This window comes from Salmo trutta, chromosome 3 (genome assembly GCF_901001165.1).
Source record: "Salmo trutta chromosome 3, fSalTru1.1, whole genome shotgun sequence".
Taxonomy (NCBI): domain Eukaryota; kingdom Metazoa; phylum Chordata; class Actinopteri; order Salmoniformes; family Salmonidae; genus Salmo; species Salmo trutta.
The window spans coordinates 64,907,151-64,923,559 of NC_042959.1; the positions used below are offsets into that span (position 1 = coordinate 64,907,151).

Genomic DNA, 16,409 nt, shown 5'->3' on the forward strand with positions numbered 1-16,409 from the left:
GAGTTTACATACATGATCAAACGCAGAACACAGAAAGGGACTGAGTGAATGGACTCCAGGGCAACAGTCACAGTCACAAGGGCAGTGAATATCTAAGAACATTTAATTAGAAACAGAAATAGGCAGTACAACTGAGCAGTGGATGTTTGCCCCTTCAATTACCATGTGGAAGACCAGTTTTTAAAAAGAATATCAGTTTATAGAGATGATTGACATAAAAACGCATTGTAGAGGTGGGTTCTATTCTAAGGGGATAGACCCCTCCCTTCTGACCTCTTGTTGACTCTCTCCTCATATTCTAAAAGCATTGGAAAGGAGCTAAGCACATTAAACCCAGCCCTGTGGTGGTAAGATGAGGCAATTACAATATTGACAATACCACTTATTTCTATCCAGTCCTTTTTCAGATTAGCAAGGGGAGTCAGTGAGGGTAGAGGGAAGGGAGTGATTGGCTCCCAGCCAGCAGACGTGCAGTGTGGTGGTCTCAGTGGTTGATCAGAGGCAGAGAGAGCGCTACAAGGCCCATCAACATCAGACCAACTCTGGACTGGAATGGAGGGGCAGGTGAGTGGCCTGAGAGAGAAAGAAGAATGGGAGAGAAGGGGGACAAAGAGGTTGGGAGAGGAGGGGACAAAGATAATCGGAGAGAAGGGGGATATGTAAACTTCCGACTTCAATTGTATATATCTTCTCGATTCCTGTCTGTACCCACCAGTTCAGAAAATGTCTGTATTGCATTTCCATGATGTATGAAAATTGTCCTCGCACAAACACGTACACAAACTAGAACCAAATTAAATTCTACATAATAAAAACAACTTTGTGACATTTAATTACGCATTATATCCCACATAGGTCTTACTACAACAACCCACCCACTTACCGTTGACATCCAGACTAATGGTCTTGGACATTGAGATGTTAGTTAGAGAGTTCTTGGCCACACAGGTGTATATCCCTGCATTTTTCAAGGAGACGCCTACGGCCATCAAAGGACCAGTCGCGGGCAATGATTGGTTGTTGTGTTTCCACCGGTACTCGCTGGTTGGCCGGGAGTCGGCTGAGCACTTCAGATTGACAGAGATCATTGAGCCAATCACCACTAAGCCTGGGCCAGAGACGTTCACACCCAGAGGGCCATCTACAGAGAGAGGTTCAGAGAGGGGGGGGGGTCATAATAGGGAAAAGTCTAAACGGAATCCTTGGGACATCCAACTCTGACATCACCCCATTGAAGTTGAAATGTAAAATGGTTAAGGTAAGGGTTAAGGTCAGAGTTAGGTAAGAGTTATGGTTAAGGTTAGGGTTTAGGGTAGGGACGTCCCAAAGATGCCAGATAGCACTAACCATTATAATAGTGGTGGGTTTCTGACTTTCTACATAATATAACATCAAATGCTTATCTTGTAAAATATTTTACCAACAGATTAAAACACCAGTACTTACAGTTCACCAGTAGCTGGTATTTAGGGCTGGTGTGTGGACCAAAGAGGTTGGTGGCAACACACTGATAGTTTCCATCGTTAGACACCTTGACTGGACTGAAGTGCAGAGAGTTGTTAGAGATGGTTATGTCAGAGTTCAAGGTGTTGTTCAGGACCAGAGACAGGTTGTCCTTCATCCAGTAGATGGTGTCATAGCGCCCGGTGACATCACAGGTCAGGGTTAGGTTGTCAGATGATATCGGCGTTTTGTTTCGTTTCACCATCACCGACTTTATAGCCTCTGTGAGGACAGAGCAAGTGTATTGCTTTATGTACAGTATCAAGATTTGTCATTTGATCAAATGTTTAGTTCCAGCGACGCAATAGTTGGATATATAAAACATGTATATATATATAAAACAAATGGTTGTACGATCTGATGGCTTGTAAATTACTGTTTAATATTACTGTTTTATATATTTCCTGTTTTATATCATTATATCCTCTTAGTATGAGTTTTTATATCTTTAGAGATTGAAAGTAGTGTTAGGTTCAAACTCTGTGATTGAGAATAATTTAATTATTTAGTGGACTGCAGTGGAGAGTAGGAATGTGTACTCTCAAGGCCTCTCCCGACTTATGAGAAGTCCTGTGATATGCACAGAGGAGCACAGATAAATCCTGGCTGATGGATATGTACATCTTTGTCGAAGGAGGGTGTGAGACCTCAAGGTATAAGTGGACACTGCACAGTACTGAGCAAAAAAATAAACTCAACGTTCAAGAAATTCAACAATTTTACTGAATTACAGTTATATAAGGAAATCAGTCAATTTAAATACATTCATTAGGCCCTAATCTATGGATTTCACATGACTGGCCAGGGGTGCAGCCATGGGTGACCTTGAGGGGACATAGGCCCACCCACTGGGGAGCCAGGACCAGCCAATCAGAATGAGTTTTTCCCCACAAAAGGGCTTTATTACAGACAGAAATTCTCCTCAGTTTCAATAGCTTTCCAGGGGGCTAGTCTCAGACAATCCAGCAGGTGAACAAGCTGGATGTGAAGGTCCTGGGCTGGCATGGTTACACTTGTTCTGTGGTTGTGAGGCCAGTTGGACGTACTGAAAATATCTCAAAAATGACATTGGAGGCGGCTTATGGTAGGGAAATTAACATTAAATTCTCTGGCAACAGCTCTGGTGGACATTCCTGCAGTCAGAATGCCAATTGCACACTCCCTCAAAACACGAGACATCTGCGGCATTGTGTTGTGTGACAAAACTGCACATTTTAGAGTGGCCTTTTATTGTCCCGAGCACAAGGTGCAACTGTGTAATGATCATTCTGTTTAATCAGCTTCTTGATATGCCACACCTGTCAGGTGGATGGATTATCTTGGCAATGAAGAACTGCTCACTAACAGGGATGTAAACAAAGGTGTGCACAACATTTGAGAGAAATAAACTTTTTGTGCATAAGGACAATTTATGGGAATCTGTAGTCTGATTTACCAATGACGGTGAGCATCCTGGAGACAGTGCTGTTTCTGCCAGTGGCGTTGTTGAAGGCCACACAGGTGTACTCCCCATGACTGGCTAAAGTCAGTGGGCCAGTCTCATACACTGAGCCAGTCGCCACCTGGGAGCCATTGAAGAACCAGCTGAACTGGCTGGGAGGCTGAGAGGAGGCTGAGCAGTTGAAGGTCACCCTTTGTTCTGTTTCGGCAATGGGTGCAGCAGCTATCACAGGTTGCTTGGGTCCATCTGTGAAAATCAGACAACGACATCGAAACATTCAACTATAACTACCTTATGGTTGATTATTGACTTCATAATATGTCATCACAGTTATTACCTTCTCTATCTTTGACAAGAATACATCCCCAGTATTACTTACAATTCACTAGGAGTGTGTAGCGGTTGCTAGTTCTGTTGCTCACACTATTTCTGGCCATACACTGATATTCTCCATAAGAAGAATACTGGACAGGGTTGAAGGTCAGTGTTCTGTTGTCGAAAGAGACTTGGGTTCTGTTATCCAGATGCACTAACGTGAGGTTCTTCCACCAGTGAATGGAGCTAGGATCACCAACAATATTGCAAGTCATTGTAAAGGAGTCACCCTCTATCACCTGGGTTTCACCGGTGCTTATGGACACTGAGGTTATTGGCGCTGGGAACAAAGTGAAATTGTTTCAATGGTTGCAGTAGGTTTAAAGGCTGCAGAAGGATTTTTTGTTCTCAAGAAAGTACACCAAACTAATCAATTAAAGGATTAAGGTTAGACCAAGTCTCACCAACAACAGTGAGGATCTTGGAGACAGTGCTGTTTCTGCAAGTGATGTTGTTGAAGGCCACACAGGTGTACTTCCCATGACTGGCTAAAGTCAGTGGGCCAGTCTCAAACGCTGAGCCAGTCGCCACCTGGGAGCCATTGAAGAACCAGCTGAACTGGCTGAGAGGCTGAGAGGAGGCTGAGCAGTTGAAGGTCACGTTGTGTCCTGTTTCTCCTAATGCTGGTCCTGTTATAATAGGCATCTCCGGTCCATCTATGATACAAAAGACAATCAGTTAGACCAGGGCTGTAAAATTCCTTCCATGGATTTCCTAGTGTCTGCTGGTTTTTGGTTTTTCCATTCAAATAAGACCTAGACAGCCAGGTTTGGGGATTTCCTTACTAATAAAGTATGTTAATACGTCAATCAAGTTCAAGGGAGGATCGAAAAACCTGCTGACACTCAGCCTTCTGTGGAATGAGTTTGACACATTTGAATTAAACCCAACATCTGACATTGGTCAGAAAGTCAAATGTCATCAACGAATGTCAGATGGTATAAGAGATGGGATCCAAACCATCACGTTGACTTTACTACAATATTAATAAAGGAAGTTCTCAAAGATTCCACCAAGGCCATGGGTTCAAAGTTGAACTTGTTAATGCCTACTCACAGTTGACGATCAGTTTGTAGTATGGGCTGGTCATGTTGCTGAAGGGGTTGGAGGCAGAACACTGATAGTCTCCTTTGTCAGAATGCTGGACCGAGATGAATGTCAGTGTATTGTTGTTCGTAGAGAAGTCAGTTCTGTTGCTAGCATACAGAGGCCAGCCGTTCCTCATCCACTGAATGGAGGAAACCTTTCCAGCGGTGCCACAGGTCAGAGAGAATCTCTCGTTCAGTATTGGCTGGGCTCCAATGACTTTCACGATGGTCATGGTCACAGTTGCTGGGGAAGCAGATCAAAGGGTTTTTCAGCACTTTTATCTCAACTTCCATGTTATTATACTGTAGGTTCAACAGCACGTATACTGTGTCTAAAACCAAATGAAAACAAAGTAAGTAAACTTTTAGTCCCTTGATTTTAAGTAGCAGTTACTGACTCACCAACAACAGTGAGCATCTTGGAGACAGTGCTGTTTCTGAAAGTGATGTTGTTGAAGGCCACACAGGTGTAGTCCCCATGACTGGCTAAAGTCAGTGGGCCAGTCTCAAACGCTGAGCCAGTCGCCACCTGGGAGCCATTGAATAACCAGCTGAAGTGACTTGGAGGCTGAGAGGAGGCTGAGCAGTTGAAGGTCACGCTGTGTCCTGTTTCTCCTAATGCTGGTCCTGTTATAATCGGCATCTCCGGTCCATCTATGATACAAAAGACAATCAGTTAGACCAGGGGTGTCAAATTCCTTCCATGGAGTTCCTAGTGTCTGCTGGTTTTTGGTTTATCCTTTCAATTGAGACCTAGACAACCAGGTTTGGGGAGTTTCTTACTAGTAAGGGACCTTAATACGTCAAGCAAGTTCAATGGAGGATCGAAAAACCTGTTGACACTCAGCCTTCTGTGGAATGAGTTTGACACATGTGAGTTAAACCCAACATCTGTCATTAGCCAGAAGGTCAAATGTCATCAACGTTTGTCAGATGGTATAAGAGATGGGATCCAAACCATCACATTGATTTTACTACAATATTAAAAAAGGAAGTTCAAAAAGATTCTACCTCAGGCCATGGGGTCAAAGTTGAACTTGTTAATAACTACTCACAGTTGACGATCAGTCTGTATTCTGGGCTGGTAATGTTGCTGAGGGGGTTGGAGGCAGAACACTGATAGTCTCCGTTGTCAGAATGCTGGACAGAATTGAATGTCAGTGTATTGTTATTTATAGAGAACTCTGTTCTGTTGTCAGCATACAGAGGCCAGCTGTTCTTCATCCAGTGAATGGAGTAAACCGTTCCAGTGGTCTCACAGGTCAGAGAGAATGTCTCCTTCAGTGTTGGCTGGGCTCCAATGACTTTCACAATGGTCATGGTCACAGTTTCTGTGGAAGCAGATCAAATGTTTTTTGTTGTTGCACCTTTATCTCAACTTCCATGTTATTATACTGTAGGTTCAACAGCACGTATACTGTATCTAAAACCAAATGAAAACAAAGTAAGTAAACTTTTAGTCCCTTGATTTTAAGTAGCAGTTACTGACTCACCAACAACAGTGAGCATCTTGGAGACAGTGCTGTTTCTGACAGTGATGTTGTTGAAGGCCACACAGGTGTAGTCCCCATGACTGGCTAAAGTCAGTGGGCCAGTCTCAAACGCTGAGCCAGTCGCCACCTGGGAGCCATTGAAGAACCAGCTGAAGTGACTTGGAGGCTGAGAGGAGGCTGAGCAGTTCAAGGTCACGTTTTGTCCTGTTTCTCCAAGTGCTGGTCCTGTTATAATCGGCATCTCCGGTCCATCTATGATACAAAAGACAATCAGTTAGACCAGGGGTGTCAAATTCCTTCCATGGAGTTCCTAGTGTCTGCTGGTTTTTGGTTTATCCTTTCAATTGAGACCTAGACAACCAGGTTTGGGGAGTTCCTTACTAGTAAGGGACCTTAATACATCAAGCAAGTTCAAGGGAGGATCGAAAAACCTGTTGACACTCAGCCTTCTGTGGAATGAGTTTGACACATGTGAGTTAAACCCAACATCTGACATTGGCCAGAAGGTCAAATGTCATCAACGTTTGTCAGATGGTATAAGAGATGGGATCCAAACCATCACATTGATTTTACTACAATATTAAAAAAGGAAGTTCAAAAAGATTCTACCTCAGGCCATGGGGTCAAAGTTGAACTTGTTAATAACTACTCACAGTTGACGATCAGTCTGTATTCTGGGCTGGTCATGTTGCTGAGGGGGTTGGAGGCAGAACACTGATAGTCTCCGTTGTCAGAATGCTGGACAGAATTGAATGTCAGTGTATTGTTATTTATAGAGAACTCTGTTCTGTTGTCAGCATACAGAGGCCAGCTGTTCTTCATCCAGTGAATGGAGTAAACCGTTCCAGTGGTCTCACAGGTCAGAGAGAATGTCTCCTTCAGTGTTGGCTGGGCTCCAATGACTTTCACAATGGTCATGGTCACAGTTTCTGTGGAAGCAGATCAAATGTTTTTTGTTGTTGCACCTTTATCTCAACTTCCATGTTATTATACTGTAGGTTCAACAGCACGTATACTGTGTCTAAAACCAAATGAAAACAAAGTAAGTCAACTTTTAGTCCCTTGATTTTAAGTAGCAGTTACTGACTCACCAACAACAGTGAGCATCTTGGAGACAGTGCTGTTTCTGACAGTGATGTTGTTGAAGGCCACACAGGTGTAGTCCCCATGACTGGCTAAAGTCAGTGGGCCAGTCTCAAACGCTGAGCCAGTCGCCACCTGGGAGCCATTGAAGAACCAGCTGAAGTGACTTGGAGGCTGAGAGGAGGCTGAGCAGTTCAAGGTCACGTTTTGTCCTGTTTCTCCAAGTGCTGGTCCTGTTATAATCGGCATCTCCGGTCCATCTATGATACAAAAGACAATCAGTTAGACCAGGGGTGTCAAATTCCTTCCATGGAGTTCCTAGTGTCTGCTGGTTTTTGGTTTATCCTTTCAATTGAGACCTAGACAACCAGGTTTGGGGAGTTCCTTACTAGTAAGGGACCTTAATACATCAAGCAAGTTCAAGGGAGGATCGAAAAACCTGTTGACACTCAGCCTTCTGTGGAATGAGTTTGACACATGTGAGTTAAACCCAACATCTGACATTGGCCAGAAGGTCAAATGTCATCAACGTTTGTCAGATGGTATAAGAGATGGGATCCAAACCATCACATTGATTTTACTACAATATTAAAAAAGGAAGTTCAAAAAGATTCTACCTCAGGCCATGGGGTCAAAGTTGAACTTGTTAATAACTACTCACAGTTGACGATCAGTCTGTATTCTGGGCTGGTCATGTTGCTGAGGGGGTTGGAGGCAGAACACTGATAGTCTCCGTTGTCAGAATGCTGGACAGAATTGAATGTCAGTGTATTGTTATTTATAGAGAACTCTGTTCTGTTGTCAGCATACAGAGGCCAGCTGTTCTTCATCCAGTGAATGGAGTAAACCGTTCCAGTGGTCTCACAGGTCAGAGAGAATGTCTCCTTCAGTGTTGGCTGGGCTCCAATGACTTTCACAATGGTCATGGTCACAGTTTCTGTGGAAGCAGATCAAATGTTTTTTGTTGTTGCACCTTTATCTCAACTTCCATGTTATTATACTGTAGGTTCAACAGCACGTATACTGTGTCTAAAACCAAATGAAAACAAAGTAAGTAAACTTTTAGTCCCTTGATTTTAAGTAGCAGTTACTGACTCACCAACAACAGTGAGCATCTTGGAGACAGTGTTGTTTCTGACAGTGATGTTGTTGAAGGCCACACAGGTGTAGTCCCCATGACTGGCTAAAGTCAGTGGGCCAGTCTCAAACGCTGAGCCAGTCGCCACCTGGGAGCCATTGAATAACCAGCTGAAGTGACTTGGAGGCTGAGAGGAGGCTGAGCAGTTGAAGGTCACGCTGTGTCCTGTTTCTCCTAATGCTGGTCCTGTTATAATCGGCATCTCCGGTCCATCTATGATACAAAAGACAATCAGTTAGACCAGGTGTGTCAAATTCCTTCCATGGAGTTCCTAGTGTCTGCTGGTTTTTGGTTTATCCTTTCAATTGAGACCTAGACAACCAGGTTTGGGGAGTTCCTTACTAGTAAGGGACCTTAATACATCAAGCAAGTTCAAGGGAGTATCGAAAAACCTGTTGACACTCAGCCTTCTGTGGAATGAGTTTGACACATGTGAGTTAAACCCAACATCTGTCATTAGCCAGAAGGTCAAATGTCATCAACGTTTGTCAGATGGTATAAGAGATGGGATCCAAACCATCAAATTGATTTTACTACAATTTATAAAAAGGCATTTTTCAAAGATACCGCCTCAGGCCATGGGGTCAAAGTTGAACTTGTGAATAACTACTCACAGTTGACGATCAGTCTGTATTCTGGGCTGGTCATGTTGCTGAGGGGGTTGGAGGCAGAACACTGATAGTCTCCGTTGTCAGAATGCTGGACAGAATTGAATGTCAGTGTATTGTTATTTATAGAGAACTCTGTTCTGTTGTCAGCATACAGAGGCCAGCTGTTCTTCATCCAGTGAATGGAGTAAACCGTTCCAGTGGTCTCACAGGTCAGAGAGAATGTCTCCTTCAGTGTTGGCTGGGCTCCAATGACTTTCACAATGGTCATGGTCACAGTTTCTGTGGAAGCATATCAAATGTTTTTTGTTGTTGCACCTTTATCTCAACTTCCATGTTATTATACTGTAGGTTCAACAGCATGTATACTGTGTCTAAAACCAAATGAAAACAAAGTAAGTAAACTTTTAGTCCCTTGATTTTAAGTAGCAGTTACTGACTCACCAACAACAGTGAGCATCTTGGAGACAGTGTTGTTTCTGACAGTGATGTTGTTGAAGGCCACACAGGTGTAGTCCCCATGACTGGCTAAAGTCAGTGGGCCAGTCTCAAACGCTGAGCCAGTCGCCACCTGGGAGCCATTGAATAACCAGCTGAAGTGACTTGGAGGCTGAGAGGAGGCTGAGCAGTTGAAGGTCACGCTGTGTCCTGTTTCTCCTAATGCTGGTCCTGTTATAATCGGCATCTCCGGTCCATCTATGATACAAAAGACAATCAGTTAGACCAGGTGTGTCAAATTCCTTCCATGGAGTTCCTAGTGTCTGCTGGTTTTTGGTTTATCCTTTCAATTGAGACCGAGACAACCAGGTTTGGGGAGTTCCTTACTAGTAAGGGACCTTAATACATCAAGCAAGTTCAAGGGAGGATCGAAAAACCTGTTGACACTCAGCCTTCTGTGGAATGAGTTTGACACATGTGAGTTAATTCCAACATCTGTCATTGGCCAGAAGGTCAAATGTCATCAACGTTTGTCAGATGGTATAAGAGATGGGATCCAAACCATCACATTGATTTTACTACAATATTAAAAAAGGAAGTTCAAAAAGATTCTACCTCAGGCCATGTGGTCAAAGTTGAACTTGTTAATAACTACTCACAGTTGACGATCAGTCTGTATTCTGGGCTGGTCATGTTGCTGAGGGGGTTGGAGGCAGAACACTGATAGTGTCCGTTGTCAGAATAGTGGACAGAATTGAATGTCAGTGTATTGTTATTTATAGAGAAGTCAGTTCTGTTGTCAGCATACAGAGGCCAGCTGTTCTTCATCCAGTGAATGGAGTAAACCGTTCCAGCGGTGTCACAGGTCAGAGAGAATCTCTCCTTCAGTGTTGGCTGGGCGCCAATGACTTTCACAATGGTCATGGTCACAGTTTCTGTGGAAGCAGATCAAATGTTTTTTGTTGTTGCACCTTTATCTCAACTTCCATGTTATTATACTGTAGGTTCAACAGCACGTATACTGTGTCTAAAACCAAATGAAAACAAAGTAAGTAAACTTTTAGTCCCTTGATTTTAAGTAGCAGTTACTGACTCACCAACAACAGTGAGCATCTTGGAGACAGTGCTGTTTCTGACAGTGATGTTGTTGAAGGCCACACAGGTGTAGTCCCCATGACTGGCTAAAGTCAGTGGGCCAGTCTCAAACGCTGAGCCAGTCGCCACCTGGGAGCCATTGAATAACCAGCTGAAGTGACTTGGAGGCTGAGAGGAGGCTGAGCAGTTGAAGGTCACGCTGTGTCCTGTTTCTCCTAATGCTGGTCCTGTTATAATCGGCATCTCCGGTCCATCTATGATACAAAAGACAATCAGTTAGACCAGGGGTGTCAAATTCCTTCCATGGAGTTCCTAGTGTCTGCTGGTTTTTGGTTTATCCATTCAATTGAGACCTAGACAACCAGGTTTGGGGAGTTCCTTACTAGTAAGGGACCTTAATACATCAAGCAAGTTCAAGGGAGTATCGAAAAACCTGTTGACACTCAGCCTTCTGTGGAATGAGTTTGACACATGTGAGTTAAACCCAACATCTGTCATTGGCCAGAAGGTCAAATGTCATCAACGTTTGTCAGATGGTATAAGAGATGGGATCCAAACCATCACATTGATTTTACTACAATATTAAAAAAGGAAGTTCAAAAAGATTCTACCTCAGGCCATGGGGTCAAAGTTGAACTTGTTAATAACTACTCACAGTTGACGATCAGTCTGTATTCTGGGCTGGTCATGTTGCTGAGGGGGTTGGAGGCAGAACACTGATAGTCTCCATTGTCAGAATGCTGGACAGAATTTAATGTCAGTGTATTGTTGTTCATAGAGAAGTCAGTTCTGTTGCTAGCATACAGAGGCCAGCCGTTCCTCATCCACTGAATGGAGTAAACCGTTCCAGTGCTGCCACAGGTCAGAGAGAATCTCTTGTTCAGTGTTGGCTGGGCTCCAATGACTTTCACAATGGTCATGGTCACAGTTTCTGTGGAAGCAGATCAAATGTTTTTTGTTGTTGCACCTTTATCTCAACTTCCATGTTATTATACTGTAGGTTCAACAGCACGTATACTGTATCTAAAACCAAATGAAAACAAAGTAAGTAAACTTTTAGTCCCTTGATTTTAAGTAGCAGTTACTGACTCACCAACAACAGTGAGCATCTTGGAGACAGTGCTGTTTCTGACAGTGATGTTGTTGAAGGCCACACAGGTGTAGTCCCCATGACTGGCTAAGGTCAGTTGGCCAGTCTCATACACTGAGCCAGCCGCCACCTGGGAGCCATTGAAGAACCAGCTAAACTGGCTGGGAGGCTGAGAGGAGGCTGAGCAGTTGAAGGTCACGCTGTGTCCTGTCATTGCTATATCCGGACAAGTCACAGCAGGTCTCTCTGGTCCAACTGTTTAACACAAAACAGTATGGTTAATCTTATGATTTTACTATTTTGACAAAGTTTAGTAAGTAATCAGCCTTCTACAATCCTTGGCTTGTGCAAGTTGGCTCATTGGAGAAGGAGCTCATGGGAGCAGGAGCCTATAGTATCTCCTGTTTCTGTAGCGTGTTGCAGCTTGATTTACAAGTACATCCCCTGGACAGGACGCTAGTCTATCACAGGCCCTTACACCCCAATCTATCTCCTTAATGCTGAGTGCCAAGTAAAGACACATTGGGTCCTATTTTTACAGTCATTGGTATGACTCGTCCAAGGATCAAGCTCCCAACCTTCATATTTCAGGGTGGAAACTCTAACTACAAGGCCATTGAATTGATTTTATCAGACAAAGACTACCAGCTATTGTAATACTCACAGTTCACCACAAGCTTGTATGTCATGCTGGTCAGGTTGCTGACAGCATTAAAGGCCTCACAGAGATATTCTCCACTGTCAGAAAACTGGATTGGGTTGATAACCATTGTCTTGTTGCCCGTAGAGAAGAATGTTCTGTTGTTTAGGGAGATGAGCTGGCCGTTCATCAACCAGTGAATGTAGTCTACAGGTCCAGTCACCTCACACCGCAGAGTGAACGACTGATCCAGTATCGGTGGCTTCCCATCACGGTTCAACGAAACCGCTGATATCGGCTCTATGGTGAAAAGAAGAGGAGGAGGACTTCACTCGATTGGTGGTAAAAAATACCATGATATAACATTGTATTCATAACCATCAATAATCAAATATTCACTACCAACTATATGACATTTCGTAATGATGAATGTTGCCTCACCCACGATCTTTATCATTGTGTTTATATTGGCAAATTGGAGTGTGACATTGTTGTAGGCTAAGCAGGCGTAACTTCCTGTCTGGTTCTCTCTGGTGTTCTGCAGGCTGAGCTTCGGGCTTTGCTCATTGAGGAACGCCCCATTAAACCTCCACTTGAAGGACTCAGTGGGTTTGGACTGAGCGGAGCAGGACAAAGTGATGACAGAGCCCGTCTTGTAGGCTGTATGTCCTATGGTCATCTCAGGAACTACCATCATGGTGAGGTTACTTGGGCCATCTATGGGAGGAACAAATAACAATGAAGTGTTGGGTAAACATTACCTATAATATGTTTCTGTCCTGCTCTACTAAACACAGTGTACTAATGATCTCTCCAAATAATGATCTGGATCATGTGTACACAGAGGAATGGTTAGGGATGAAAATAGGCATATTACATCATTGCATGGAAGGCTGGCTCTCAATGACAAGGTACAATCCATGTATGTTGTGTATGATTAATGTACAGTATACTGCATACTCTGATACTCACATCTAACATTGAGGCCAATGGGCTGGCTGGTGCCATTGCTGATTCCATTGATGACCTCACATCTGAACGGCCCTTCATCGTGTCGTGTCACACTGACTATGGTGAGAGTGCTGTTCCCACCACCAAGCCAAACTCTGTCACTGGCTGTGATCTCTGAGCTGCCATTCAGCCAGCGGTAGGAGAGGGAGGTGCCAGAGGAGACGGAGCAGGTGAAAATGGAAGTGTCGTTCGATTCCACTAGATCAGTGGCGTTGGCCCTTAGAGTCACGTTTGAAATGGGCTCTGTGGGTGAGATAGTAGAATAACAACCATATTGTTTATATTTGTTTCACACTGTAAAACTTGTTTTGGAAATCTAAATATGCTATTTTATTTGATTTACTTATCATGGAGACCAAGTTATAGGATTGAGCACTGTAGAGCTCTTTGCACACAGATAAAATGTCTTGTGTATGTCTTATCTGAAATGTAAACGAACAGTTTGCTCATACTCTGTGATCTGTTCAGGTTCATTCTTTTCAAAGGTATGATGTAGGTCAACTTCACTATAGGTTCAGAAAACATTGACACATTTAAGTGTTAGCTTTCCATGTCATGAAAATAACTTTTATTATTATGACAGAGATGAATTATTGATAGGTAGTGTATGTGCATCAGTGGAGACTGCTGAGGGGAGAACGGCTCATAATAATGGCTGGAATGGAGTAAATGGAATGGTATCAAAACATGGTTTTTATGTGTTTGATACCATTCCATTTACTCCATTACACTCAATTCCAGCCATTATTATTAGCTGTCCTTCCCTCAACAGCCTCTACTGATGTGCAAACATGTTTGCATGTGAACCTGCTTGCAATAAAGTATGTGAATGGGTAAGTAAGTGTGCAGGTGATCATGTGTGCGCATAAGTGACGATGTGTGCCAGTGAGTGAGAGTCAACCATAGTAGAAAGATAAACAGACAGGCAGAGGTCAGTTCCTTACCTTGGACAGACAAAGTCACCACAGCTTTCAGGACTGGCTCCATTCCCTGGATGGTATATAAACCTGAGTTGTTGAGTTGGAGAGAGTTTATGGACAGCTCTGAGGAGGAGCGGTTGAATGAGACTCTGCCTTGATAACTTGTACTCACACTACTGCCACCAGGATAGAAAATTACGATGGCTGTAGTTTCATATGACCAGGTCCCTATGTTGATGGGGCTTTGAGGAACTAGGTTCAGTGTGACATTACTGCCCACAGCTAAGGGGTTCATCGAGGGAACCACCACCTGGCCAGAAACACCTAGAAGACGATGGATTGATGAGTTTAGTTCATGTTTTGAGATATTATTAAATCAGTACAAAAGTCTTTAAAGTTCTTTAAAATATTTTACTTGAGATGAATCAAATCTTTAGACTCTGGCACTTTAACAGAAATACAAGCTTTTGTTTAAATTAGTGCCTTCAAGTTGAACGCACAATTTACAACATGACCTACTATCTATTTCTAATGTCTACTCTAGACATTGGTTGTCAATGTCAGATAAATAGAAATCTCCATCTTTCTGACTGTTTGACTGAAGTGCATCAACCAAACAGAGACATCTGAACAACCCGTTACTTATTTAATCAAGTGTTTGTACCATAAAGCACAAATAGGCATCAATATATTTCCAGAATGAGCGTATTGTCCTCTTTACCTGTAGTGAAGTTGAGCAGCACCAGGATGAGAACCCACACCAGAGGATACTCCATAGTTCTGCCACTTATCAAACACAACGGATCAGAAGTGAACGGGACACTTTCCTATGAAACAAATGACTGTCCAGACTTCTTGGTAAATCCAAACATGTTGATACTGCACAGTCACAGTCTCCTCTCAATCAACAAATAGTCAGGTGATGCCAATGTACCAACCCACCCTACCTGCCGCCAGAACGCACTCACACAATTCTACTCAACTACCCACGCCCTGTTTTGCAGAGGTACCTTTCTCCCACTGTATTTTTTGTTGACACACAGGGGTGTTTTCAAGCTGATTATGGTTTACTGTAAATCTGATCAACTCTGTCTGTCCTGTATGAATCCTGGGAGGAGGCTGGATGGTACATGGCCAATGAGGCCGGGGATAGGTCCTCCGACGCTGTTGAAACTCATGATCTATCCACAGTGGCTAAGGCAACGTGGGCTCATAAGACACTGTTCGCATTGAACCTGTCAAGAAAACACTTACAGCGCAGTGAAAAAGTATTTGCCCCCTTTCTGATATTCTATGTTTTTGCATACTTTTGATACTGAATGTTATCAGATCTTCAACCAAAACCCAATTTTAGAAAAAGGGAACCTGAGTTTAAAAAAAGTATACTTTATTTATTTAAAAACGTTATGCAACACACAATTCACCTGTGTGAAAAAGTAATTGCCCCCTTACACTTAATAAATGGCATGAACTGCTCATTTCAAGTCCTGCTACAGCATCTCAATTGGGATTAGGTCAGGACTTTGACTAGGCCATTCCAAAACATCAGATTGTGTTCTGCATCATTGTCTTGCTGCATGACTCAGCTCACAGCTAGATGGCCTGACATTATCCTGTAGAATTCTCTGAAATGGAGCAGAATTCCTGGTTCCTTCTGTTAAGGCAAGTCTTCCGGATCCTGAGACACCAAAGCATCCCAAAACCATCACACTGCCACTACCGTGCTTGACCATTGGTATGAGGTTCTTACTGTGGAATGCAGTGTTTGGTTTTCACCAGGCATATTGGGACCAATCTCGTCCAAAATGTTATACTTGTGAATCATCTGTCCATAGACCATTCTTCCAAAAGTCTTGATGATCATCCAGGTGCATCCACCTGAGGTTCTGTATTTCTGCATAGTTTTGACACCGAATGTTATCAGATCTTCAACCAAAACCCAAAATTAGATAAAGGGAACCTGAGTTTACAAAAAAATATAAATAAATTGATACTTATTTTATTTATTTAATAAAAATAGTTATGCAACACCCAATTACCCTGTGTGAAAAAGTAATTTCCCCTTTACACTCAATATCTGGCTGTTCCACCTTTACCTGCAATGACTGCAACCAAACTATAGTGCATCAACCGAACAGAGATAATTGAACAACCTGTTACTTATTTAATCAAGCGTTTTACCATAAAGCACAAATAGGCATCAATATATTTCCAGAATGAGCGTTTTGTCCTCTTTACCTGTTGTGAAGTTGAGCAGCACCAGGATGAGAACCCACACCAGAGGATACTCCATAGTTCTACCACTTATCACTGCAATCAAACGCTTCCTGTAGTTGTTGATCAGTCTCTCACATCGTTGTGGAGGAATTTTGGCCCACTCTTCCATGCGTAACTTAAATTTTTAATTTATTTCACCTTTATTTAACCAGGTAGGCTAGTTGAGAACAAGTCCTTATTTACAACGGCGACCTGGCCAAGACAAAGCA

The 16,409-nt window shown here is 43.0% G+C and overlaps 1 protein-coding gene across 7 annotated transcripts; it reads right to left on the reverse strand.

Moving 5' to 3' along the window:
- Positions 1–87: 87 nt before the first annotated feature.
- Positions 88–14,846, reverse strand: LOC115183966 (hemicentin-1). 7 transcript variants are annotated; one of them, XM_029744954.1, is made up of 25 exons: positions 14,645–14,844; positions 13,948–14,247; positions 12,965–13,246; positions 12,434–12,709; positions 12,017–12,292; positions 11,356–11,607; positions 10,918–11,193; positions 10,265–10,516; positions 9,827–10,102; positions 9,174–9,425; positions 8,736–9,011; positions 8,083–8,334; positions 7,645–7,920; positions 6,992–7,243; positions 6,554–6,829; positions 5,901–6,152; positions 5,463–5,738; positions 4,810–5,061; positions 4,376–4,651; positions 3,724–3,975; positions 3,324–3,599; positions 2,939–3,190; positions 1,447–1,725; positions 884–1,141; positions 88–573 (listed from the first exon to the last, which is right to left on the reverse strand). In XM_029744954.1, the coding sequence occupies exons 1-25, from the start codon at positions 14,697–14,699 to the stop codon at positions 485–487; spliced, it is 6,291 nt and encodes a 2,096-aa protein (XP_029600814.1). In that variant the 5' UTR covers positions 14,700–14,844; the 3' UTR covers positions 88–484. The 7 variants fall into 7 exon arrangements, with proteins under 7 accessions (XP_029600814.1, XP_029600833.1, XP_029600826.1 ...); XM_029744973.1 differs by lacking the exons at positions 4,376–4,651; positions 4,810–5,061 and having other exon boundaries at positions 14,645–14,846; XM_029744966.1 differs by lacking the exons at positions 4,810–5,061; positions 5,463–5,738.
- Between the last annotated feature and the right edge of the window lie 1,563 nt (positions 14,847–16,409).